This window comes from Epinephelus lanceolatus, chromosome 2 (genome assembly GCF_041903045.1).
Source record: "Epinephelus lanceolatus isolate andai-2023 chromosome 2, ASM4190304v1, whole genome shotgun sequence".
Taxonomy (NCBI): domain Eukaryota; kingdom Metazoa; phylum Chordata; class Actinopteri; order Perciformes; family Serranidae; genus Epinephelus; species Epinephelus lanceolatus.
In genome coordinates, this window is record NC_135735.1 from 14,132,464 (window position 1) to 14,158,001 (window position 25,538).

At 40.9% G+C, this 25,538-nt stretch overlaps 1 protein-coding gene across 1 annotated transcript in view; it reads right to left on the bottom strand.

Moving 5' to 3' along the window:
• smad3a (SMAD family member 3a) overlaps nt 1-25,538 on the bottom strand; it is a 39,194-nt gene that overhangs the window by 8,074 nt on the left and 5,582 nt on the right. The window contains exons 2-6 of the mRNA XM_033628476.2: nt 4,018-4,211; nt 3,619-3,753; nt 2,648-2,770; nt 446-658; nt 155-292 (exon numbers count right to left, since the gene is read on the bottom strand). Of these exons, the coding sequence (XP_033484367.1) occupies nt 155-292; nt 446-658; nt 2,648-2,770; nt 3,619-3,753; nt 4,018-4,211 (803 nt within the window). The remainder of the gene's footprint in view (nt 1-154; nt 293-445; nt 659-2,647; nt 2,771-3,618; nt 3,754-4,017; nt 4,212-25,538) is intronic.

The following is a 25,538-nucleotide window of genomic DNA, read 5'->3' on the forward strand; positions in this document are numbered from 1 at the left end:
TGGCCACAGTGTAATCTGCATCACATCCTGCCTCCTGCACGCTCTACCAAGGCGCCACCGTATTTTCAGAAGGCGAGAACGCTTCCGACACAGACTATCTCCTGTTGTGTGCTACATCGTATGAGAAAACTGCCTCTGTCAGCTTGGCACACACCTGGAGGGATCTTGCAGACTGTGGCAGGGTGCCAGCCGTAGCGTTGGTTACAGTTGGGGCTCTGGACAAAGATGGCGCTGTCACTGAGACACTCAGCGAAGACTTCTCCTCCGATGTAATACAGCCGCACACCACGGCCTTGAGGAAAACAGACAGAACAAACTCAGATAAAATGCCACAATGAAGACATGAGCAGTAATCACAAATGTAGACTCACGTCATGTTTGGAGTAGCTCTAAAAATGAGCATGTGATTATAAATGAATTATATGTGCACTGAATGATGTCTCACCAATATGCCTGCGCGTTAACTCCACAGCTGCGTTGCGGTTGACGTTGGACAACAGGCCCAGGCAGAAACGCTCCGAGTTGGAGGGGTCCGTGAAGCCATCCACTGTCAGCGAGGGCTGTGAGGCGTGGAAGGTTTCTCCTACTCGCTGGTTCAACTCGTAGTATGAGATAGAGCACCAGAAGGCCGGCTCGCAGTATGTCACTGGTTGAAGATCTGACACAGAGAGACGGAGAAAGATACAGTTTGATTTCATCAAACCCAAATAGGAAGTAGAGAGAAATGACAGAATGACACTGTAGATAGTAGGGTGGCTAATAAACCGTGCAGATTAGGACGGTGCAACATATTGTTTCAGCACTGATGTTGCAATGTGCTCACACACAATCATCACATCGCAGGACGTGCAACGTCAAGTACAGTAAATTGAATCAAACGTGTCATGCTAGATCTTTATCTGCTGAAGCTTGCACGGTTCTCATTTTCATGACTCATGTTACCGGTCTAGCCCTCCCCTTTAATACAGGTTACATGTGTATGTGATGAAGTTTGGCAGCGTTTGTTACGGGAAGCGAGACTCCCCTGCATGTGTGTGTGCCTGTGTGTGTAAAAGCACAAAAAACGGGCTGGCAAGTGCCACAGACAGTAAGGAGCATGCTTTTCCAAAGCGACAGCAGTCAGCATCAAGTGTTGAAATAAGCTCAGCTTCCAGTAAAGCGACTGTAAAGAAGGGCTGTGGTTTGTGTTCACTCCACAGAAGAGATAAAGCTTTAATGCAATTTTATCACAACATCTCACAATCAGTCTTTACCCCACAGTCTTCACAGTTGCCAGACTAGTTACCAGCCGCAAGCCAGGCTAAAGTTTTATGACTTATCCTAAAGAAACCAGGAGTCTCCCATCTACAGCTCGGAGCCGCAAGGCTGGAAAGATAACGTTAACACTCATAATAATCTATAAGAGAAGTCTGTATGTTTAACAACCAAAGCACGTCTGGCTAGCAGTCAACCACAACCTAAAAATGAGAGAGGAGCAGGAGGGGAGCAACATAAGGAAGCCCCCTTATTTCAGGGTAAACAACATGCATTATTAATATGACATGTTAAATTATTGACTTTAGCCTGGATTGATAGAAGAGTAATATATGAATACAATGGAGTCATGGTGAGGCAACCAGTGCATTAAACTACCTACCGCCCCCCTCCTCCCTATCAAGAGAGTCCTCAGAGTAAAAAGTAATTTTTCAGCTTTTATTTTTTATAAGTATTTTATTTTCTATGCAGATGTGCTCTCCTACAAAATCACCCCAACAATTATGTTATGTGTAATTATTTCCAAACAGAGCTGTTCAAGTTATCTGATGAAAACTCCTGCAAAATACCACAGAAAAGAAAATCGAAAGAAATAAAGAAATTCAATGCTTAAAACAATACAGGAGGGGAAAAAACAAATGGATAACAGGAGACAGGAGTCAAGGTTGGTGCAAATCAGAGGAGTATCGGCCAGAAAACAGATGGGGGAGAAAATGAAAATGAACAGGAGCAAAGAAGATGCAAAATGCGAGGAGAAAAGGGGCTGAGGTGGACCTAGAGGGGGAAGAAAAACCCCAACCAAAGAAAACATTTGGCTGAGCTTGCGTCACAAAATGTCAAACCCATACGCTGTTTCCCAGAAGCTTCTACCAGACGAAATGTGGAAACTCAACCCTCACTGGTGGGATGCTGGAGCCAAAATGGTCAAATTACAGGCTTATCCATGATCATTTTCAGTAACTTCAACTGGTTCCGTTAATTTGCTCTTTTTTCCCTCAACATGGCCACTGTCTAACAACCCCGACATTTTGTCCTCGGCTTTGAAGTCCAGAACAGAGCTGGACGGCACTGCCAAATGAAACTGGTGTGATTTTGTTATTTCACCAGACGCTTTCCAGCCAAGCCCCCCTGGCGTTTTTCCATCCTGATAGAATAAACATAGGATATTGTCATTGAAGTGAGCGTGGGCTGAATGGTGTCTTGGCCTGCGTAACAGGGAAGACAAAGGCTTCTTTCATCACCTGGTTTCCTCTTACAAAACTGGAGTCAAATCAAACAGAGAATTCCCACTGGGGAGATACACTATTGAAACATTTGTCTGTAAGTGAGGGCAGACAGACAGAAAAGTACACAAACACACTCTTACGCACACACACAGACGCATAGTCCTTACCTAAGTTGCTGTGTGTGGGTGAAACGGGGTTTGGTGACAAGTTTGGGGAGCTTGTGTCCATGCTGTGGGTCATCTGGTGATCGGTCTCGCCATCCTCACTGAGGTAGCCTGGTGGTGGCGTTTCTGAGAGACACAAAACCATAAAGACAGAAAATAACTCATCACATTCGTGGCAAAGTTTCCTAAAATAGATCGGGTGGAAATTTGCTGTGTAGTGGCTGGCACAACACAATACAAAAACATAAGGAGGACAATAATACACACTGGCAAACCATTCACATTACATAAAATGAATATCTAACACAGCAAAATTTCAGTTCCCGTGTGTGTTTAAAAATGACTGATGAGTATGTTGAAGCCATGTCAGATAACAATCATCAACACATTCAGATTGACAACAAACATGTATCATGAGTCCTGCACAGATCTGATTTTCAAAACCTGCTCTAAAACCAGAACCTTGACATTCAAAACTGCACCCGCCCAACCACCCGCACATATAATATATTTATCACCCAACACCTGCGATCTGACCCACATGTACTTTTTCTTCCCCCCGAAACAAACGCGGATATAAAATTTAGACAAAATATCACTCCGTGAGTCACCTTTTTTAGCAGGTCGCCGATACAAGATTATGCTCAAACGAGGAAGCACCTCCAATTTATTTAAATCAATCATTTTCTAACATTGCTCAGCAACAACGCAGGAACAGAAGCTTGTCAGCACTCAACTCTTGAACTTAAGACCAGGTTAACCGATAATATCCCTTACAACTATCTGTCCACAAGATCAAATCTTCTCTTAGAAGTGAAGTCATAAAATGCCAGAAAAGACAAAAATGTGATGCACTTCCTGACCCACGGCTGTTAAATGTTTACAGCTCAACACTGGAAAACAAATCAGATTCTTACACAAGTGTTGGTGTAAAAGTATCTGAGTGTGAGTCCTCTAAGGAACCATGCTGGTACCTGGTATGTAGTTGCTCTGGGGCTCGATACCAGCAGGGAAGTTGGTGTTTTCTGGGATTGAATGGCTGTAATCATCCAGAGGTGGGAACTCGCTGGGGATTTCTGTGTGTCTGGGCACCAGCACTGGTGGGAGTACTGTATAATGGACATGAAGACACACAAACACAAATAGCTCCTTAGAACATAACAACAGCCATTGGCTTCATAATGGGCAATGTAAATAAATATATAATGCAATTAAATTCATTAACAAACAATAAATAATGCAATTAAAAAGTAGGATGAAGTTGAAGGTGAAATAAATCTGGACAAATTGTATCCTTCAGATTATTGGAAAAGAAACTTCCATTCCTTCATAAAAATCTAAATAAGGGATAAACACGCTCCAAGCTTTCGTACCTGGCGTCTCTACTCTCTGGTAGTGATACGGGTTGACACACACTTCATCCTTCTTCGTGTGGAAGGCATATTCGCACAGCTCCACCGCCCGCAGCTCATGGTGGGACTGCAGGTCGGGCCAGCGCCACAGACGGCAGTAGATGACGTGGGGCAAACCTTTTCTGTGGGAGACCTGCAGACGGCCATCCAGAGACCTGCAGGCAGGACGAGAGGAAGAAGCAGAAAGGTTTGTCAGTCATCTGTAACCTTCTGTTTGAAATACTGACTCGTGACTTTAAACATTTTCAATCGTAAACAAAAAAGTTTTATTGTTTGGTATTTTGATTATTTCTTGGCCCCATATGCATAACATGTCTGCCATTTAACTATTTACTTGGGTTTTTACTTGAAATATTGACTTGATATTATGTGGAATATTTGAATGTTTACTTAAAATTTCATAATTTGAATAATAGTATTTAATCATATTGCCACGTCTTCATTTATAGATATGTGATCTTCTCTCTTCTTCACGGTTATGATGAATTACCAGTCCAGATATGAGACTCTGACAAGTTATTGTGTGATCTGTCCTCCCTATCACCTTTGTGCACTTAGTACAATGAAAATCTAATTTTGTTTTGCCATAAAAAAACTAGTTATTTTTAATACATCTCTTATCTTAGATTGTATTCTATGGACATTGGTATATATATTGTTTGCCTCATTTTAAGGATGTTTTGAACAGTTTCGATGTGGTTATTGACTCAGGTGTTTCAGATTTGGCACTGATTTCTGACTGGCTGTTGCAGCCTGTGGCTTTGGTATAAACACAGGTATTTTCAAATTGTAAAGTGATACCTGACCAGGGTTCATGTCCAAAATGTAATAATAATAATAATGATAATATCAAGAAGAAGAAGAAAAAGAAAAAGATGAAGATGTAGAGGAAGAATTCACACATCAGACACTAGGTGTGGTACAGTATTTACTATTGTTGATGTCAGGTCTCCTACACTACCTCCTACTAATGAGGGTCCCAGCTGTGTGTGCACTGGATATGAGGTGATGTCTAATAATAAACAACCGGCAATGAGATTTCAGTAAGTAAAACAGGATTTTCATTGTGTTGTGTAACATCTGCACTCATCTGACATACAATACTGCTGGCAGAATGATGATTTCTGCTGCCATACAGTAATGTACATTGTCATAATGGGGATGCAGCCTGTAATCTGCACAAGCACAATGACCCAAAAACACACTCATCATCTTATGCAAGAGGCAACAACCACATATGCCCCCACCATCTCTCTGTCTCGCCCACTCACTCTCACACACAAATACAGAGTAAGGGTCAAAAGCGTACGCTAAAGCCCTTCAGAAGGACAAATGTCAGTTGCCACATAAAAACAAGGCTGTGTACTGTTCAGCTACTGAAAACTCAGCAGTGCCCCATCTGGGTCAGCCATTGTACATCCAGAAAGCAGATAATGGTGTTTTAATTTTTCATGGCAAAGGCTTTCATTCACTGCCTCTGTACTTTAAAAGGGGCTGGAGAGTGTGTGTCAGGGGGGAGGGTGTCTTGAATTTGTAAATGGTGTCTGAGTACTTTATGTGCACACAAGCATACAGGAGCATACAGTAGAAGAGGCAGACTATCAGGGGAGGAAAGCTGAAAACACATTAACGCCTGAAAGTGAGAGCTGGTGTGTAAATGTACAGCTGACTGGCACCACAAATCTGCATCCAACAGCCTGATAAGAGACCAAATCCTGTAAAATAAGTTGATATAATTTAGAAGAAATGTGCTGGACCTTACAAACCTTAAATGATGTGCTTCCCCATGTGATGAAAGTCACGTGACCATAGAAACACAATGAGAGTAGAATTGATTTTTATGTGTATCGTTGCCTTTGCAACCGTTGTGTGACAATTTTGGACAAAGGTGCAAAAAAAAATCGGACTCAGTGTGCAAAGGCTTGACTTCTGTATGAACAAACCGACTTTCGGCAAGTTGCAGACTCACTGAGGTGAGATCTTGAAGTAACAACCAAATCGGCAGCAGAGTAGTGGGCTAAATTTTCAAATAAACAAGCTTATTTTTAAATATTACCGAAAATGTTTTTACCTGTTTCTTTTGCTGCCATTAATTGCATGTTTGTTGAAAGAGTGATGTTAAGTTACTCTAGCTGCCTTCCATAAAGAGCCACAGCCCAGTGGACAGCTGAACAGTGGCTATTTTCACAGCAACTCAATGATTTAAGGGTTCATTTCAACCAAACCTGGGCTGATGACTGTTGGAACAGTGGACTAACTAACTAGATGACTAGCAAGTCTACTTATGATGGTTTTGGTGAGTTTTATTTTGTTTCTGTCAAGTTTGAATGAGATGTTTTTTTATGACGAGTTGACAAAGCAATTAAGCGGAGTTCTCAAACTAGCAACAATCACCATTTACTGTTTTACTAGTCAAACGACCACAGCAAACACTAAGATGTCCTTTCTATTCATTCCATTTCTATGCACGTAACGTAACAAGAGGTTAAGAGGGGATCCTGTTATAGACAGCTAATGATTAAAAGTTGTAATCTAACTGCCTACGTTTTTCACAGCTTGTAAAAAAACAGCCACTTCTTGGGGTTTTACACTTTAGTGGTCGAGTAGCCACTATTAGAGAAGTGAAAGTTGATGGCAGAGCTGTCCACAACCATCAAATACTATTATGTCCAATCAACAATACATAAAACAGCAGGTTTTTCCTTCATAAATGTCACAACAAAAGCAGAAATGATGTCTCGCTCTTTGTACAATCTGTTTAGTTCAGGCTGTTTTGTACTGTTTCTATTAAAGCTTGTCCTTAGTAAGAAGTCATTTATCAGAGTGAGCCAAAGCAACATCATGCAGGATATCACTGCTGACACATCAAAAAGGGAAGTGAGCAACACAACAACACAAAAAAATAATATTTCTGTTATATCACAGCTAAGAACATAACAATGTAATGCCACTAGGGATGTCTCAATGTTAACACAGTGTCTGATCAAAGACCTCCCAGACTCCAGGCTTTTAAACCAAGGACAAACAACAGTGCTCGTCCCACTACTCTGCTTTTGAACTCAGTGTTGAGAGAAAACATTCAACAAGACTGAGAGATTTGGCTGCTCCCACAAGTACAGTCTGTAGACAAATAAACAAAAACACCTCAGGCTGTTATGCAACCAAGTACAGCACCTTGCAATAAATACAATCTTTGTAAAGCTAATAGTGTTAATCTTTTTATGGTTGTTTTATAGCTTTTCACATTTTGTCAAATGTCTTTCACTTAATGTCTGTGAGGGTCTACTTGTGATCACTGTTCCTCTTTTCTATCGCAGTTTTCCTGTGTTTGGCCTCTATTGCCATGATGTATTGGTGCTGTTTCCCTTTACCACATCGCATGATTTTTTAAAGCTGTGACTGATGCAACAGCAATTCAGTCCTTGATGTACCTCTGTAAGTCGCCTCAAAACTCACTAAAAAGATGCTGTCACACTGGCATTAAAGTAACTGACTCGGTTTACCAAGGGCTGAACAGAATAAAAGAACTATAAAGACAGTTAGCAGCTTTGAAGCAACTAAATCACAGTTAGGCGAACAAACGCAGCTACAAAAGTGAATCATGGGAAATTGTCCAAAATGTCATGATGACACAAGGCAAACACATGTAAAATGCATTTGCAAAGAGGAACAGTGATCACGAGAAGACTCACAACACTGAGATGTTTCTCAACACAACTGTGTGATCAGAAAAGACAAAAGAGATATACAATCTTCAAAGAGGTATTATTTAATGCAGGGTTATTGTGCTTTTACTCATTTACTTGTTTGAAGCAGAACAAGTAAAGAAAGAAAAAGAAAAACTCCCTCTCCACTGTAGATGTGTTAAATGGTCAGCCAGGGCTGATCTGATGTCAGTGGTATGTGTGTTAGGTCCCTGTTGCTGAGTGGGTGTTTGGTGGGGCTTGACTCAGCGTGGGCTGAGGCTGCGGTGGCATTACTAGCTACTTGGTGTCCTACAATACTTAGTATCCTTCTCTTGGTAAAGCCCCTTCCAGTCAGTGTTTTCACTTAAAGAGTTACAGTAAAAGTATGATATGAGTCACACTATTAAGTTCAATAGCTGAAATGCAGATGTGCAGTACAGCATAGCAGAGGATCTACACCCAACCAGAAACAATGAATATGAGTTTATGCAACAGCAAATGACCAACAGCACCAATGCTCAGGCTGACAGCAATGCTGGGAGTCAAATCAAGTCAAGTTCATTTATATTCATGCAGCACAAGGTCTCAGCTTGATGTATGGATCATGCACAAAAGCAGAAGTTGACAAATGAGCCAAAATTATCCAAGAAAACAAGAAAAAGGTTCACTAAAACTTTGGGAATGTAAAGAAATGGAAGAAACACAGGGAGAGGTCGATGTCAAGTTGAACTCTGAACTGTTCAGTGAAACATAGCAACAGCCCACCACATGTTAACTAGTAATACCTAGTGTGAGAATGTTGAGGATTAGAATCTCGAGCCTCCTGACTGACCTCACATTTAGGACGCATTTACACTGGCGCTATTTGGTCCACTTTAACGAACGCTGGTCCACTTCCACGGATAGTTTGGTTCGTTTGGAGTGGTGTGTACGCTCATTTGAACTGTAGTGCGCACTCAGGTCTGCTTGAAAACTGGTGCGGTTCGCTTACAGTGGGAGATGCAAACAGACTATCCAGCGAACCAAAGAGAGGAAGTGAACCAAAGAGAGGAAGTGACGTAGAGCGCAGCGCATTTTGGGTTAAAAAAAAAAAATAAATAAAAAAAGCCAACAGTACGAACCGGGAGAAGCCGTTTTTAAACTGTTTAGCGAGAGGATGGATCAGTGTCTCATCAAGGTAAAAAAACTACAACAGCAACATATTAAGGTCCATGACTGAAAGGGGTGGATTTCCATTTTCGGTCCTGGCCAATCGATGAGCCGGATTTTCTTCCTCGTGCATTTTTTCTTCCTGACCAGTGGTCATTTCAGGCAATACAGCCCCCAAACGAGCTGCTGTCGGAACTGCGAGACATTGTCCAGGCGGTTTGGTCCACTTTAAAAAGTGCAGTGTGAAAGTGAACCAAACCAATTGAAGGTGTGAAATTACTATTACTACTACTGACTATACTGACGTGAATGCGCCCTTAAAGATGTTTAAGACGTTTAAGACACCGATGACGTCAGCACGCTGGCTGACTCTGTCGTCTGTGGACATTTCCCATAGGAAAGTTGTAATAGAACTAGCGCTGGCTCCAAGCGGCAGTGATGTGACTGGATTCAAATCCGTGTACTTCCGTACTTCCTCGACCAACGGCTGATTAGCTTTGCCTTACACCCGTCTACACCGGAATTGCTGTTCCCCAAATTGTTGTCCGTAGTACAACAGAAAAGAAAGTGTTCAGTGCATCGCAAGAAGAGATTAAAATGGATATGATTTCATTTGATTCAGCTATATTGCAGAGCTGCAACGTCCACAAGATTGGAGAAATTAAGGATTTACAGCTGGATATTCCCGCCCATTTCTATTACAAAACAAAAGACGAATGTCCCCAGACTCCCATTCCGAAGTAAGGGAGGCTGGTCACGCGAGACTAGGCCGAAAGTAGGGAGGTATGAGGTATAGAAGTGGCCAATGCCCCCTCACTTTACACTTGTTTCCTTGGCCCACATTTGTTTTAAGTCACAGATCACTGTATTACAGCTAGAGTGATCCCATTGCAACATGGCCTCCAGTCTATTTCTGTGACAGGAACCTTGACACATCCTATGTCGGAACTGTCTTGATGTGATTCGTAGTTTGTTCCTGGGAGTTAAGGTCATCTGTGATGTTTTCTTGAAAAGAAACTTTTGTTTATATCAGTGTTTCTTACCAAAACAGGTGTACATCCAAACATGTTGAAAGCATTTCCTTTCATAAGACATGCATGTTGGATACATGCAATACAAACAGAACAGGGAATCGTTCGTAAAACCATTTCTCCATAGCACTACTTAAAGTTAAGTGGTATACACGACAGTATTCACAGATTATTTCACTTTTTGCTCTTGTGCGGTAGTTTTATTTAATGTAATTGTTTATCTCCAAGAAGAAAAACAGCAACACTTAAAGCACTGTGCATATGAAACATATGGACAGGCCCAAACACACACCATACCCTCCTCAATCTGAATGACTCACTGTAATGAAGAAATTTATGACGACAAGTTTATTGAGACTTGAATGGGAAAAACACAGTAAAAACCACTCCTGCACCACCATCAAGCCTCAGCCTGCTGTTTAGAGGAAGAGCGAGCAGCACCGTCTAAACAGGCAACTCTAGATCCTGCAAACACTTGAAAATGATTTGGAACTCAGAGTTCTTCAACTATGTAAGGGAGGGGGGCAAAAAGGGGGGAAGACTATGACCCCAAATTCCCTGCTGGTTGGACATGTGTGGGATCTGAAGGCTTCCAAGAATCCAGGCCAGCAGTTTTCAAGTTACAGCTCCTCCCTACAGCACCAGAAACTGATCAACACAGACTTTACTTACAGATAAATTTACACTGAACAATTAAGATGGACACTGATGAATAAGATTAGGTTCTTTTTGTAATGCTTAAGATTTATTTTGTGTGTACAATTGGTTTTGGGTGCCTCAAATTTGACTTTCAAAAAAGCAAACAGTAGCTCAAAACTTTGAAATTGGTAATGTACGATTTGAGGCTGGAGAAACCTTTAGGACTTTAGCATGTGTTGCCAGATGACTGTATTCAGAGTATTTAGTAGTATACTGCGTGATACTGGATAAGGTCTGCAATTAATAATTATTTTAATTAATAATCACTCTGGTTTTCTTAATTATGTCAAAAACTGTCAAGGGTACCCATCACAGTTTCCCAACATCCTATGTGACATATTCAAATGTCTTGTTTTGTCCTTTAAACGGTCTAAAACCTGAAGATCAAGTTTATATAAATGTGTATAAAACAGAGAAAAGGAACAAATTCTTACTTTGGAGAAGCTGGTGACAGCAAATTACTGACATTTTTACTACTACTTACTTTAGTTTTATTTTCCATTGATCAACAAAAAACTCTGCCAAGTATTTTACATCTCAACTTATATTCACACACACATTTGATTGTGACTTTACTTCCAGTTTTTAAACAACAATTGTCACAGTCCAACTACGTGATGATCACAATGATTTGAAGTTGAAAACACAAAGCTAGTACTGGGTCTGCGACTAAGCATTATTTTCATCATCAATTGACATGCCAGTCATGTTCTCAATTAATTGATAAATCTTTTGGTCGATAAAATGTCGACTGAAATTTCTTAATGTTGTCAGATTGCTCCTTTTGTCAGACCAAAACAAAAAGATATTTAATTTTGTGTCACATAAAACAAATACAGCAGCAAATATTCACTACTCAGAGGCCAGAACGTGGGGATGTTGTAAAATGAGGTCAACAGATTAATCGATTATTTATCAAAATAACTGACAACTGTTAATCGATGAGCAAAAAACAAAAATCCCACATAAAGTTTACCAAAGGTTTCAAAAAGTTGACTTGATGACTCAGAATAAAAAACGAATTTAAATATCTGAACAAACTTCCCTCCACTTTTCTGCCCTGCACTGCATTTTTATTTCCTTCTGTAGACACATGTAAGGCTAGTTGAAACGTGCCTGCGTCATCTAGTTCATCTTGATTCCCTTTCAGATTGAGGACAAGAGCCGAAGCGTTGACGTTACTCTGTCAAGGGACAGTCAGAGTGAAATTGATGTTCAAAAAGGAAAGTGACAAATTGGTATAGATTTTTTGCCGCGGGGGAAATTGTGTCAACATCATTGTGTTTCATGACCCATAGCGGAGGCTGAACCTGACCTTTACGCACATCATCTGTGTAAAGGATGTGTTTGAATGGAAAATAAGGACACACAGATGTCAGTAACTTGAGGACTAGATGCAAAAATTTTACATGTGTGAGTGTTTGTCTGACTCAAAAAACAGACTCAGACAGAGCAGATTGAGCTTCACTGAGCTGCGGAGGGAGGGGGGCAAAACAAACACTCTGAGGCATGCCCAGTTACGCTCAGAGACACAAACATATACACTGTGTGTGTGTGTTCAGACTGGCAATGGTCCGAGCAGTGCTGAACAAACACACGCACACACACACATACACACACTCTCCCTGTGGGCTCAGACCTTTTGACATGAACTCTGTACAACTCTCTGCCAGGCTTCCAACTCAAATGAAAGTCTAAGCTCACTAAAAAGATGCCAGCAAACAGTGTAAGGAGCTGCATGCCTTTTAGAGTCTACTTTTTGTTTTCCAGTGTTCGTAGCTGCTGCTCTCATGTTTTATCTAAAAATCACAAGAAATGATTTGGACATTTCAGATGCCTGAAAGTGCATGTAAACATCAGGGTCTCTGGTCACAATCTGTCCTATGAGAGCACAGAGGGGGGAGGACAAAGTGGATGATGGATAAAGAAAGGAGGGTGCTGTTGGACAATAGGGCTGGCAGACTGTCTCAGCAGCTCAGGGCAGCTCAGAGTGTCTGTGACGGGGCCCCTAAACCCCCTCCTTCCCTCTCCTCCGTCTGTCCCACTGTCCCACTATCCCGACTGCCCTGCCTCCGTCCTAGTACTGAGTGAGGGGTGAGGGTGGGGGCGCAGGGCTGAAATGGCCTTTGTGCCTTTCATAAAGTCTGTGGTCGGTCTGTCGAGACACGACCAACAGGGCTGCAGTCCAATGACATTTAGCAGAGAGCTGCTGTCTTCCAACAACAACACGTGAAGACGCAAATCATTCACTAATTCTGGAGAAGGGGCAGCAATAAAGTTCTGGTTTTGAAACTTGACACAGGGCTTGTTGGTGATTTGATTTTCCCTAAAAGTGCCTCATCTGCTTCTACTATGTTACATTAATAAATGTATTTTCAACCCATGATGAATCTGTTTTTGTGTGTCAGTTGTTACAGGTTAATCCCTTGTTGTGTCACTACTCAAAAAATCTGTAACCAAAGAATTACACAGAATTAATTACATTACGCAATGACAAAAATAGTCACAGTTTCAGTTCTCTCTCTCTTTCTGCACGCTCATTTCTCATCTCTCCCATGAGATCTGGTTCTAGGGAAGTGGTTAAATGTTATTTAAAAAACATTAACATTGAATTAAAGCCCCTACTGGAAACACCTGTTCAGAAAAGCTGAGCAGCATCCACATTCAGCTCTAGTGTCAGGAGGACGACCACAATCCAGATGTGCACTGACCCTTCAGTTCTGTCACTGACATGAGTTTAACCCATGTCACTGTGTTATATAGACAAAAAACAGATATGTATTAAAACAATGCAAGGGACTGTGTTGGTCAGAGGGTGTTGTTTCAGATACTGGTGAGACAATCAAACAATCCAGGAAGGCCGGTTTACAAAAACAGACTCATGAGTTTTAAATCCCATCAGACGCCAAAATAGGGCTATCGTAATATCGTTGTCGTATCATACGTGTTGCCATTTTCTGGTTTTAAAGGCTTTATTACAGTTCAGTGATTACATTTTCTGAGCTTATCAGACTGTTGTAGCTGTTTTATCATTCGCCTTTACCCATTTAGTTATTATATCCACATTACTTATGATTATTTATCAAAAATCTCATTCTGCAAATATTTTTAAAAAGCACCCAAAGCCAACCCTACAATATCAGCAACTTCAATATGAAGAGATATTGTCATGGTTTTTGATTTTCTTTATACTACCAAGTCCTGAGCTAAAACCCTACACAGAGGTTTATAATAGTGTGAGACAGGATTTTATGAAGTTATTATGACAACAGTAATTTCATTTACAGGAAGTTATATTTGTTTTTGGCTAATCCAGGTAACTAAACACCTGAAAAGAAGGCACCCCATCCCGATGCAAAAATTCTGTTAACAAAATACTCAGTTTTTCTTGCAATATTACCAGAAACAGTAAAGGGATGACTAGAAGGGCACTCAGAGAGTACAGACCTTCGCCCAAGTCAAATACCCTATCTCGCAATGTTAACAAAGTGAAAAAGAGTTTGTGTTTCTGTGATGACATTGCGATGTGCTTCAAGATGTAATAAGTTATTCCTTGGCCAATGCTACACTCTTCCACCAAGTTTTAGGAAAATCAGACCACAAGATTTTCCATAATCCTGCTGATAAACAGTCAAACCAACAAACCAGACTGAAAACATAACCTTCTTGGAAGAGGTAACTATCTAAGTAGAAAAAGTACAGTACTCACATCAGTCAACTCTACTTAAAACAGAATACTGTCTCCTGGTTGCATTGCATTCTGGTCTGCTAAAGCCAAAAGTCAGTAGAGAAATTAATCTCTTCTGCAAAACTGTGAGACTAAAAACATAAAGCTGTCCAATTATTCAATTAATTGATTAGTGGACTGGCACAAAATGATTTGGTTTTGATAATTTATCATTCATTTCAGTCATTACTAAGCAAAACTCCAAACATGTTCCGGTTCCAGATTCTCAATATATGCAGAGTTTTTTGTCTTAGGTTGTATTAAACTGATTAACTTTGAGGTTTTGGACAAAAACAAGATATCAAAAGATTAACTGAGAAAACAATTGAAAGACCAATCAATGATAAAAAAAAATAGGGGGGCAAATAAAAACTTGCTCTGGGTCTGTTTATCTACACATGGACAACTTCACAAACGTCTGATTGATAACAAAACATTCTTTCTTTCTTATTCAGATTTTTTGTTTCATACAAATATTTCATCATTGAAAGGCAGCAGTCATCAACTTGATCACAGAAAGAAAATGCTTAAAGTGCTCAAAGTCTTGGCTTGTGAGTTCATTCCAGCAGTGGTGTAACTCACACAGACGAACGTATTCCACACACACACACACCTCCCACTCTCTCTGGAAAACCCATCAAACTTCTCCTTTTCTTACAAAAGCAGGAGGGGGGTGTGAAGGAAGAGAACCAAGAATAGAGTGTGAGAGAAAAGCAAGTCCGACTGTAACCCACAGGTGATATCATGGGGCTGGAGTGCGCTGGGACCAGTGAAGGATGTGAAATAAGAAACCAGCAGACAGATGACTGGCAAGGCTAGACGACAAATAACATAGTCTGGCCTCAAAAACGGGGACACAATAGAGGACTGGGAACTATTAGTTTTACTGCTAATAGTCAATGAGCTGAGCAGCCTCTCTTTCTGAATCAAAATGATGAATGACTGAAAATATTCCAGATGCAAGTCATCAATTCATTTTTCCTACAGTAGGGCAGAGTGTAGGCAGGTCTACTAGTCCAGTGAAATGAATCTGTTCATTCTTTTTAACCAAATCCATCATCCTCCACCTGGATATGATATCCCACAAAATGAAATTTCAACCATCAAAAAGAAACAATTTGCAGCATGTTTGAATACTGAGTGTGATTTGATAAACAACTGATAAACACTTGACAAATTGAAAATATTACATGGGACTCAGTGGCTAGAAACAACTGAGCTTCACTGACAACTTAAACTTAAGATTTAATACAGCTTTTGTTATTTAACATGGCGTCTCCATGTTTGATAACTAATCATTCCTGTTACTTTTAGAGACTAGTTTTAGATTAGTTTGTGCAGTAACTTTAGCTACAAAAGTTAACCTCGAAATCAGTCCCACGACTTCCTTCAGTGGCTGACAATGGGGTGAATATTTTTCTGAGCTGACGGGAAGAGATCTGAAATATAGGCCAGAAAAATAAGCTGTATGAGCTCAGATGTGGCTACAACTCAAAACTAAACAAAAAACAAAAAAGCTGTGGCAAGTGCTTACTGTCCAACTTACAAAACATGCTCCTTCAACATTCACACTGAGGATACTGAGAGAAAAGTAAACTTCTGTTGAAATACCAGCAAAAATAAGGATTCCCATTCTTAACAAATCAAGCCCTGTTTCTACTAAGCAGTCCGGTTCAGTTCAGTTCAGTTCAGTACACATTTTTTCCGTTTCCATTGTGAAAAGGTGTGGATGGCACCAATCGAACCGTTCCTTTCCGTCACCATTTTTCGTCACCCCTCTGTTGGGGTACCTAGCACACTGCTCCAGTACTAAAAAGGTGGAGCTAGAGACACTGCAGTCTGTTAATTGGTCAATAGATTGCAGGGAGCTCAGGGAGCAAGAGTGACCTGAGTTGTGGCTGGTTTTGAAGCTTATGTAACCACTGTTCATACCGTGGCAAGCTTTACATACATTAGTAAACTTGGCGGCAACTTTTAAGGTGGAACGCTTACTTGAAATGTTACTCAATGCATGGGCTGATGACGTGACTCCACCAACACACCTCAAATTTCAATATGACAACTTTTCCATTCCATTAGTTTTTATTCGCTCTCTTGGATGACTTGCGATTTTAGAAATGAGTGGATCTTCAAGTGTTTAAAAACGTATGTAAATTTCGACCACATTATGTGAAGTGCATATATTCTAATCCTCACTTGAGAAAAAAATAACCTTGCAGAGCCTTGTTCTGGTGCACTCCGGCAACACTACACCCCTGCTCTTGCCTGAGAAGGACTCAGTGCACAAACAAATATCCCATATTCCCATCGCGAGACTCTCATTCCAGCCTGTTCTTTTTTGTTCTGAAAATGTCTGCGTGCAACCCTGTTCTATGGACAACAAACAAGGTGCAGACTTCTCTCTGCATCATCGACGAAAAGGAAATACAGCAAGTGTTGGACGGAGCAGTGAGTAACAACAACTTCTCCCACGTTTAATAGGTGGAAACGCTAAACCAATCCAGGGTCTAGTTACATGTCCGTAGGAGTTACTTTTGGTTCCAAAGGTACTATACTGAAAGTTTTTGGTGGAAACGGGGCTTTACCTTCTATGGACAAACATAAGAGTTTTTCTGAATTGCTTAGCGAGAGAGTAGAGAATATTTGTCATCCTTCTATCCATCCCTCCATATTGTCAACTGATTATCTGATCAGTATTGTGGGGGCTGGAATCTATGCATTAAATCAACTACAAGAACACTGAAGACACTAAAAAACACTCAGGTAGATTAACTTTATATCTTTACTTCACATGAATCAACTAAATAAAGAAGACTGGTATGCACATTGCTGACCACTGGATAACCAAAATGTTCCTACTAGTGATGTGTGCGTCAGGGTTTTTTTTTTTTTTAATACCCACACCCACATTATGAGCCCCAATCCGCACTACACTTTAATCATCCAATAAGACTCAACCGGACCCACAACCTGCCATCTTTATGCATTATAATAGCAACAACTGTCAGGACTGAAACAGGACTGATGCAAAAGACTGAACTGTGACACTTCGACTGAGGACGTTAGTGTTGGAGTTTCAGTCGCGGTTTCAGAACCGTTACACCCCTACTTAACATAGGCAGAGATAGAAGAACTAAAGCAGACTTTAAATGCTGAAATTCAGATTTAAATCAGGAACTATCTGATCAAAGAATAAGTAAACAAGATTACGTATCTCATGCCTGAACAGTGTACAAAGTAGTCTCGCTCACCAGACCTTTCTCAAGAAAAGAAAGGTCTGGCTGGGCCGACTCTCACTTTAAGATTGGAGAAAAAAACACCCCGGCTGCTTGTATTTCTTTCAACCAATCACAATCGTTCTGGGCGGTGCCACAGCAACGGTGCGCTTGCAAAAATATTCCCGGGGGGAAACAGGTTTTGGTGTAACACGCCCACAAAAATATCGCCTACAGGACGCGAACCATGGCAGAAAAATGACTACATCCCCGCAAGATCAAACACTGCAAAAGTTAGTAAAGAACGTGTTGAAAACGGTTGAAAACTACTACACAACTGGAGGTGGTAGGGCGGGACTTCAGCGGGTGGCTCGTTCCGCCCAATGAGAGGCTGATCTATGCAGCAAACTTCCGCCCACTCAGACTACGTACAAAGAGACAGACATATTCACACCTTACAAACAGTTTTGAGTCTCCAACCCATCATGTGTTTCTGAACTGTGTGCGGAAACCAGAGTACCCAGGGTTCCAAGCAGTCCAGGCAAATTAAGGCATTGTTAAATATCACTAGTACTTCACAACCTAGATGGTGGCATGTCACAAGAAAATTTAAGGATTAATATTTTGATAACAGGGTACATTACAACAGTAAAATTCTCTACAAATCGTGGCAGATGAGGTCCCTGACGTCAAAATCTTGTGTTGCTATATTTGGTATCTTTGACAGTTAAGTGTCTGCATAGCTCTTTGGTGGACTTAAGTTTCTGGTTCTTCAACTCTGGCTGAAGTGGTGCTCTCATCTCATCTGTTTCTGACAACCTAATAGAATACATGACTACAGATGATTTTTGTCAACCAGAGTCCCACAAGGATTCTTGTCTGTCTTTTTAAGTGAGTCATGGGCCACTGTGGTATCTTTGACGATGGTCGCTATTTATCCCCAACAACATCCCACAACATCCTTTTACCAACCTTCTCAGCCATCTATTGCTCTCTTTCTGTGTTTTAAGATGTTAACTTGTACTTGTGGCTTAAACGTAATGCCCACCTCTCTTTTTAAACCACTGCTCCTTCACATCAAGTTGTTTTGCCACACACATCCAGCTGTAGTCCAGCAACCCAGAGCAGCAGCAGCAGTAGTAGTGGTGGCCAGTGGAGCACAAAGACCGACTTGTTGTCTGGTGAACGTGTCTGAGTACATATGTGTGTATGTGTTTCTGTGCTGTGCACGTGCACTCCCCCGCAGATAGTGAGAAGGCCAAGTCGAGGCAGAGCTGTCTCTCTAACCCCCTCCACCCCTGGAGCAAGCCGAAAACCAAACAGCAGCCGACGCCCTCCTCAAGGCCCGGCAGGCAGAGGGAGCATTCCTCTGAGATGACTAACCACATACACATACACACACACACACACACACACACACACACACATACAGAGTTTCAACATGTATGATGACTTAAAATCCATTTGATATTAGTAAGCGGCCTGAATGCGGTAATCGTATTTTCTGTTAGTACATAATGACTTAAAACTACATGACAGTTCATGCAGTCCAATGTGATTCAGTGTGATTTCAATTAGCCTGTTAAAAAAAACTGTTTCATCCCTTATCTTGTCTTTTTCTTATTAATAATCAGCTGCTACCCATTTAAACATTGCAAATATCAGAAATAACATATGTTATTGTGCATATTGGTATCATAATATCATCACTGTATGAAACAGTAAACAATTAAATTAAATTATTTCCCAGCAGTAGCAGCCGGGTGAAGTCACTGAGCTTTGACTCATTCAGATTTTTTTCAGGTTAATACTCTCTGGTTACAAGGTAAACAACACAACACAGGTATTGTAGTCTTCAAACACACACATACACACACATGGTGCAGCAGTATTCACTTTCTGTCAAGCAAATCAAACAATGACAGGAATCCTGAACCCAACTGTTGAGGGCAGCTTATTACCATCATTAGAGCAGCCAACCACACACAGACAGACAACACACATAAACTCTCTGTGACCTGTGTTGTATCGTGTCCCTGTCGAACAATGCTGTCTCGGATGACTCAGGTGTGATACTTGACATGAAAGCTAAGTGAATGAGTGGCAAAGAGGGAGAGATAGTGTGTGTGTGTGTGTGTGTGTGTGTGTGTGTGTGTTGGTGTAAAAAAGAGATAGTAGACAGAAGCACAATAAAGATAAAGTTGCGAGAAAACAGCAAGGAGGGAATCAGCAAGGATCTCCCACATACTTAAATGTATTGATTCTTTAAGTGTCCGTTAAAAATACAGTTATTATATAGATACTGTGATTATTTTATGATTTCCAGTCATTCATAAATATTGGACTTTGCAAAGGGTGCATCATGATATTAACGAGATAGGCAACATACCTTGTTGGAGAATCTAATCTAGAGCTGCCCAACATTAATTTATTGGTCTATTGACAGAAAATTAATCAACAACTTTTTAATAATTTATGAAAGGTTATTTCCTGCCAGTGCGACGAAAAAAAGATCCTGTAATGCATTATCATAAAAATGGAAGTCATTACTTTGAGGAAATTTGCCTTTATTTTGAGATACTAACTCATTTGTTTGAGATAAGTAAGTCATTATTCTGAGAGAGTTTGTCATTATAGTGACTTACAGATAGCTCTGCATGATAAGCAAAAAGAAAATCACATTGTGATTGTTTTGACAGAGACTGTGATTGCAATATGAGTCACAAAGTGAAAATGGTCATTTTTACAATATAAAAATGATGACGATGTGATTTTTGCTTAGGTCTGTACCAAATGTGCATGTTCCCTTACATCTGAAATACGATTTGTATGCACTGGCATCTCTGTAGCAACTAAATGCTTCTTCTAATGACACATTTTACCTTTATGAAAAAAGTTGCAGCTCCTACGATTTGGATATTGCACTTGGCCATGTTGTGATTTCGATAATATTTCCATTTAATTGAGCAGCCCTGCTTGCAGGATCTTTTTTTTTCATCACGGTAGCACTAGTTTAAGTCGCTTTTTAATCAAAAATGACAAATTTGTTGGTTAAAGCTTGTCAAATGTGAGAATTAGCTGCTTTCCTGTGTCTTAACTTTATAGTTAATTGAAAATATTGGGGCATGATAAATAAATGAGGCATTTGATGATGTTTTCTTATGTTTTATAGACCACACAAACAATTTATAAATTGTGAAAATAATGCCAGCCTGTAAAATAAAGCTTTGGTTCAACTTAAAAATCCACTCCAAATTTGTTTTCAAATCTGGACTTGACTTGGGCAGGTGTTGCTTAAAGGTAAATCTCTGTGGGTGTATTATCATCATGTCTATTTCCATTGACAAAAAAGCGACATTTGTTGTTTCAGCATTTCACTTGCGGTGTCATCTACCAACTTCAACCACAGTAAGAAAACAATAGCATGCATCACACATGATGGCTAACAACTGACTCACGAGACGTAGTGGCAATATGAAAATCACTAGGAAGCACAAACAAACATTCCCACACAACTCAGACAAACAATACGCATTGATAAAAACAGGATACGCAGACCTCTGCTATGCCAAATGACAGGATGTGTAGGGCGGCTATGTGTACTGTACAGTGTGTATGTGCGGTATTCAAGCAGACCTGGTGTGCGTAAATATCTTCTTGACACAGTAGCTGCAGTGTCTGTGTGTCATTTAATGTGTGTCATCCAGACACACTCAGACACGCTTCTTTTGATGCTCAACTGCTGACTATCTGGAAAACACAACAACTCTATCTCAGCTATTAGCGTGTTTCTTTTTTTGCATGCCAACCACAGTAACCACAGTCTCCCTCTGATAAGCCTGAGAATCCAACACGCCGCCTCTTGCCAAATATTCTGTCTCCTTCTCTTCCTTCATCTAAACCTTTGGCTCTCTGGTGTACCTTTCTCTTTCCTATTATGAGCTCCTCAAATTTCTCCCCTCTGTTGTTTTCACTCTTTTTATACTATCGTATTCTGTCTATCATTTGTGTATCATCCTCCCTCATTAAATCACACCTCCGCCCTCCCCTGCAGCCCAGACACAACACTGGGAATCCCCAACTCCACTCCACATCCCTCTGTATTTCCCTTTATCTCTCACATACTTTCTCTCACTCTGTCACTTTCTCAGAGCTCGACACCACAGCATGAATCTGTATGAAATACGATTATATGATGTTAACATATTAACCTGTTAGTGCTGTGAAGAGGAAATAGCCATTTTTACACACAGAGATTGTGCTATAGGGCCGCAACAAAGCCCCTTCTTTATGCCGCCTTTGCATTTTTCACAGAATGAAACGACGACGGCAGCATGCCACTCCTGTGATATTAGATGGTATGCCGTCATTACAAAATCAAAGAGGTGTGACGGGTGTGACATTTAACACATTAGCCTCTAATGTGACACATAACTTATGTGTCAGCAGTGCTTTATAAACAATAACAATGGCATAATTAACTCCTCTGCTCAGACGTTAAGGAGCTCACGGACCTCATTGTTTTCCCAATTTGCGGACATTTACAGCCACTGTTCTTCTTCTTTGAGTTAACCACTAAATTATCCTGCGGTGGGTCACAAGCAAAATATGTCATCAAAACGTCACATCCGTGCCATCCACAATCCCGTTCTGCCAGCTTTCCCGTTTATACAGACATCATTCTGGCACTGTTACTACCTCCATTCCCGGCTCAGAGGCAAGACAACTCTGCCCCCCCTTTCCACAACTGTACTTTTAAAAGAGAACTACAAGGCAGAATAATAGTGCAATATTCCCGCTTTGAACAGGCAGTGTTAAAGGGGCTAATGGGATATGTGAGTTTTAAGAATGACGACAAACAGAACTTTTTTTTTCAAAGAATAAGTAAACAAGAGCACAAATCTTGACTCAAAATGGTGACCACATGTTTCTGTAATTAGAGGATTACCACAGGACCACTATGGGATTGCTAAAGTAAATCTATTGGTTTTGACTTCAAGCTGTTTCAGTCATAAATTGTGCTGTTCTGGATCACAGCGACACCTCTACATGGTTGTGGACACAGGTCTTGTCCTGTGAATGGATAGGGGTCTCTCTGTTCTTCTCTTCTGCTTTGTAATGGATGCAGCTCTCTTCTTCTCAGTCCATATTCTTTTTTGTTTCATCCCATCTTTTATTTCTGTGCTTGGGATTCCTTCACTCCCTCCCTCCTGCCCTGACATGCAGCAGGGTGAATCAGACTGTCGTCTCGCTGCCAGGAGGGATGTGTGTGGACAAGACCAAAGCACTCCCCAGCACTGGCCAAAACCCAGACTAAGTAAAGGTAGGTAAGAATGAGGAATCCACTCCCCCAGGCTTTGTGAAAAGACATAACACACACATACATGCAACACACATCTTGAATAATTCTATTTAATTTCCCACCAGTGTTCCACCACTCAACTGCTGCTGGAATCCAACATTATTTTGCTGCTCTATAAGCTTCTATTAGATCCTTTCCCCCCTTTTTAACCACTGTGAGACATAGAACCTAAACTTAAATGTGTTTATCTTTCAGTTAAGGACTGTTTGTCTTCCCTACACAGTTCTGTTAAAAAGTTGTCTCTGTTCAAACATGACAGGACCGTTACAGATGGGTACACAATGTTCGTGTCATAATTGCCATTTGGCATGCAAGACTAGACAATGCAAGGATTTACTGAGAGACTGTACCTGTTAACTCATTTCAACGTCAGACTAATTTCCATTCATTGTTACATAAGTTGTAGTTTGTAAAAGTCTCTCTTCAGAATCAAATCTGCCCCTTCAATGCGATGTTCATGATCAAGACCCTTGATCAAGAACTTGCACGGTGCATTTTTTACTTCATTTTTTCACTTTCCTTCATGTTTTTTTTTTTTTGACATTTTATAGGCTTAACCCTCAGAGACCCGCAGGACACCAGCAATCTTGGCTGATATTAGCAAGTCAGTGGCAATTTTATGTGAAATTAGACAACCTAAGGCATCGACCAGTATCAACCATGTCATGCTAGCTTGTCGGAAAAGGGGCTAAATAATGCTCCAAAGTTCAAAAGGGTCCCTAGAGCTCTCACCTCAAGACATCTAAATGAAAATGGGTTCTATAGGTACCAAAGAGGCACCCCGGCCATAGCTCAGTCAACAGCCCGCTTGGGAGCTGGAGGGTAGCTGATTCAAGTCCCTGTACGGACCAAAAGTATGGAGCATTAACTAATAGCTGGAGAGGTGCCAGTTTGCTTCCTGGGCACTGCTGAGGGGCTGTTGAGCAAGGCCCTGAACCCCCAACTGCTCGGGGTGCCCGTCCAAGGCAGCCCCCTCGCTCGGACATGTCTCCATTTAATGCATGTATAGGTCCTGTTTGTGCACGTGTGTGTATTTTGGGCCTGTGTGTATATGACAACAGTGTAAATCAAGATAAAAATATGCAGTTCTTGACGAAATCTCCAAATGTCAAAAGCTTTTCATACCAAATCATAACATGGATTTTTCTATGGTGTTCCTCAAGGTCCTGAGCATTTTTTTGGACATTTTATCAATTCTCGTGTGGTCTATAAAATGGCTTAATTTTGCACCAAAAATGTAGCCTGGAAATCCAGACCCAAATCTAGAACGATTTAGGGTCTGGCCATGAGTAATGAAAATGGCCCATCTCGAAGGGCGGCACCAAGCTTGCATTTGTAAATATCACTGCTCGCAATTGGATAACACTACGACCAATCAGAACAATACACGGGGTGATGTATATGCTTAGCTACCAGCGGAGCTAACTGGTAGATTAGACTCTTGCCGTATCCGGTCGGCAAAACAGCGAAAACGTCCTTCTTGCAAAGGAAAGATTCGAGCGCCATCTTCTGTTCCTCTTTTAGAGAAAAAGCCAAGTCTAACTCATTCATTGTAGCGGCCAAAGCCATTTCAAACAACTGGTGTTCATCCGTAGCCATCTTGCAGTGTTTACTGACTGATTCCGGACTTCGTCGTCACAGTGTTGTCGTCACCTGTTTAGCTCGCCTCTGGCCCGCCTATATCAGATACACCGATGTGATTGGTGCAGCTCAGTTTCATGGGCATAGGTAATAAGCATCATTACTGATTGCCAGAGTGACTCGCTGAGCAAATTCAAATTGTGCTCTTGCGAGAACTCTGGATTTCCAGGGTACCAAAAATGTGTAACATATGGTATCAATCCGAATATTGCTTCAGCGACTTATAAGACATAACTGAACATGTGAATGGCATTAGGGATGTCCCGATCCGATATTCGGATCGGTATTGGCCGCCGATATTAGCAAAAAACGGGCATCGGCATCGGATCGGACTGCATGGAAAAATGCCAATCCATGAACTCCGATCCAGTTTTTCACAGTGTCCGTGCCAGGTTTTCTGGGCCAGCCCAGCGCTCTGCGATTCAAGCAGTCCATTCCAGTGATCCGCTCCAGCTCTTACTATCAATCCACCAGGCCAGCATGCAGACAGCAGATACACAGAGGGTAGGAAGAGTCGCGGTCAATTTAGTTAACTGACTATTTGTTTTCTGCTCTGGTTTTTTTGAGAGTGATATTTTTATTTGGTTTACACTCTTACTGTTTAAGTAAAGAGCACTGATGGCATTGTTTTGGGCACAATTAGTGAAATTGGAGCCATGGATGGACTACAAAAACACTACTAAAATAACTGAAAAGGAAAGGCTGCATTGTTTGTTAAATGCCAACAATGTCTTGTGGTGTTAATCTTTTTTTTATTTATTAGGGGGCCAAAGCACAAATGTGTGGAGTCTTGCTGCTATTTTAATTTCATTGTTAGACATTTTAAAGATTTCTTGTGTTGATTCATTTTCTATTTATTAAGGGGCCAAAGCAGCCAAAGCAAACCAGCTGTATTTTTTATTTAATGTTAATGTTCAAGTTTAAAGTTTGTTTATTTAACCCTGTTAACAATAAACAGGTCAGTTTCTTATA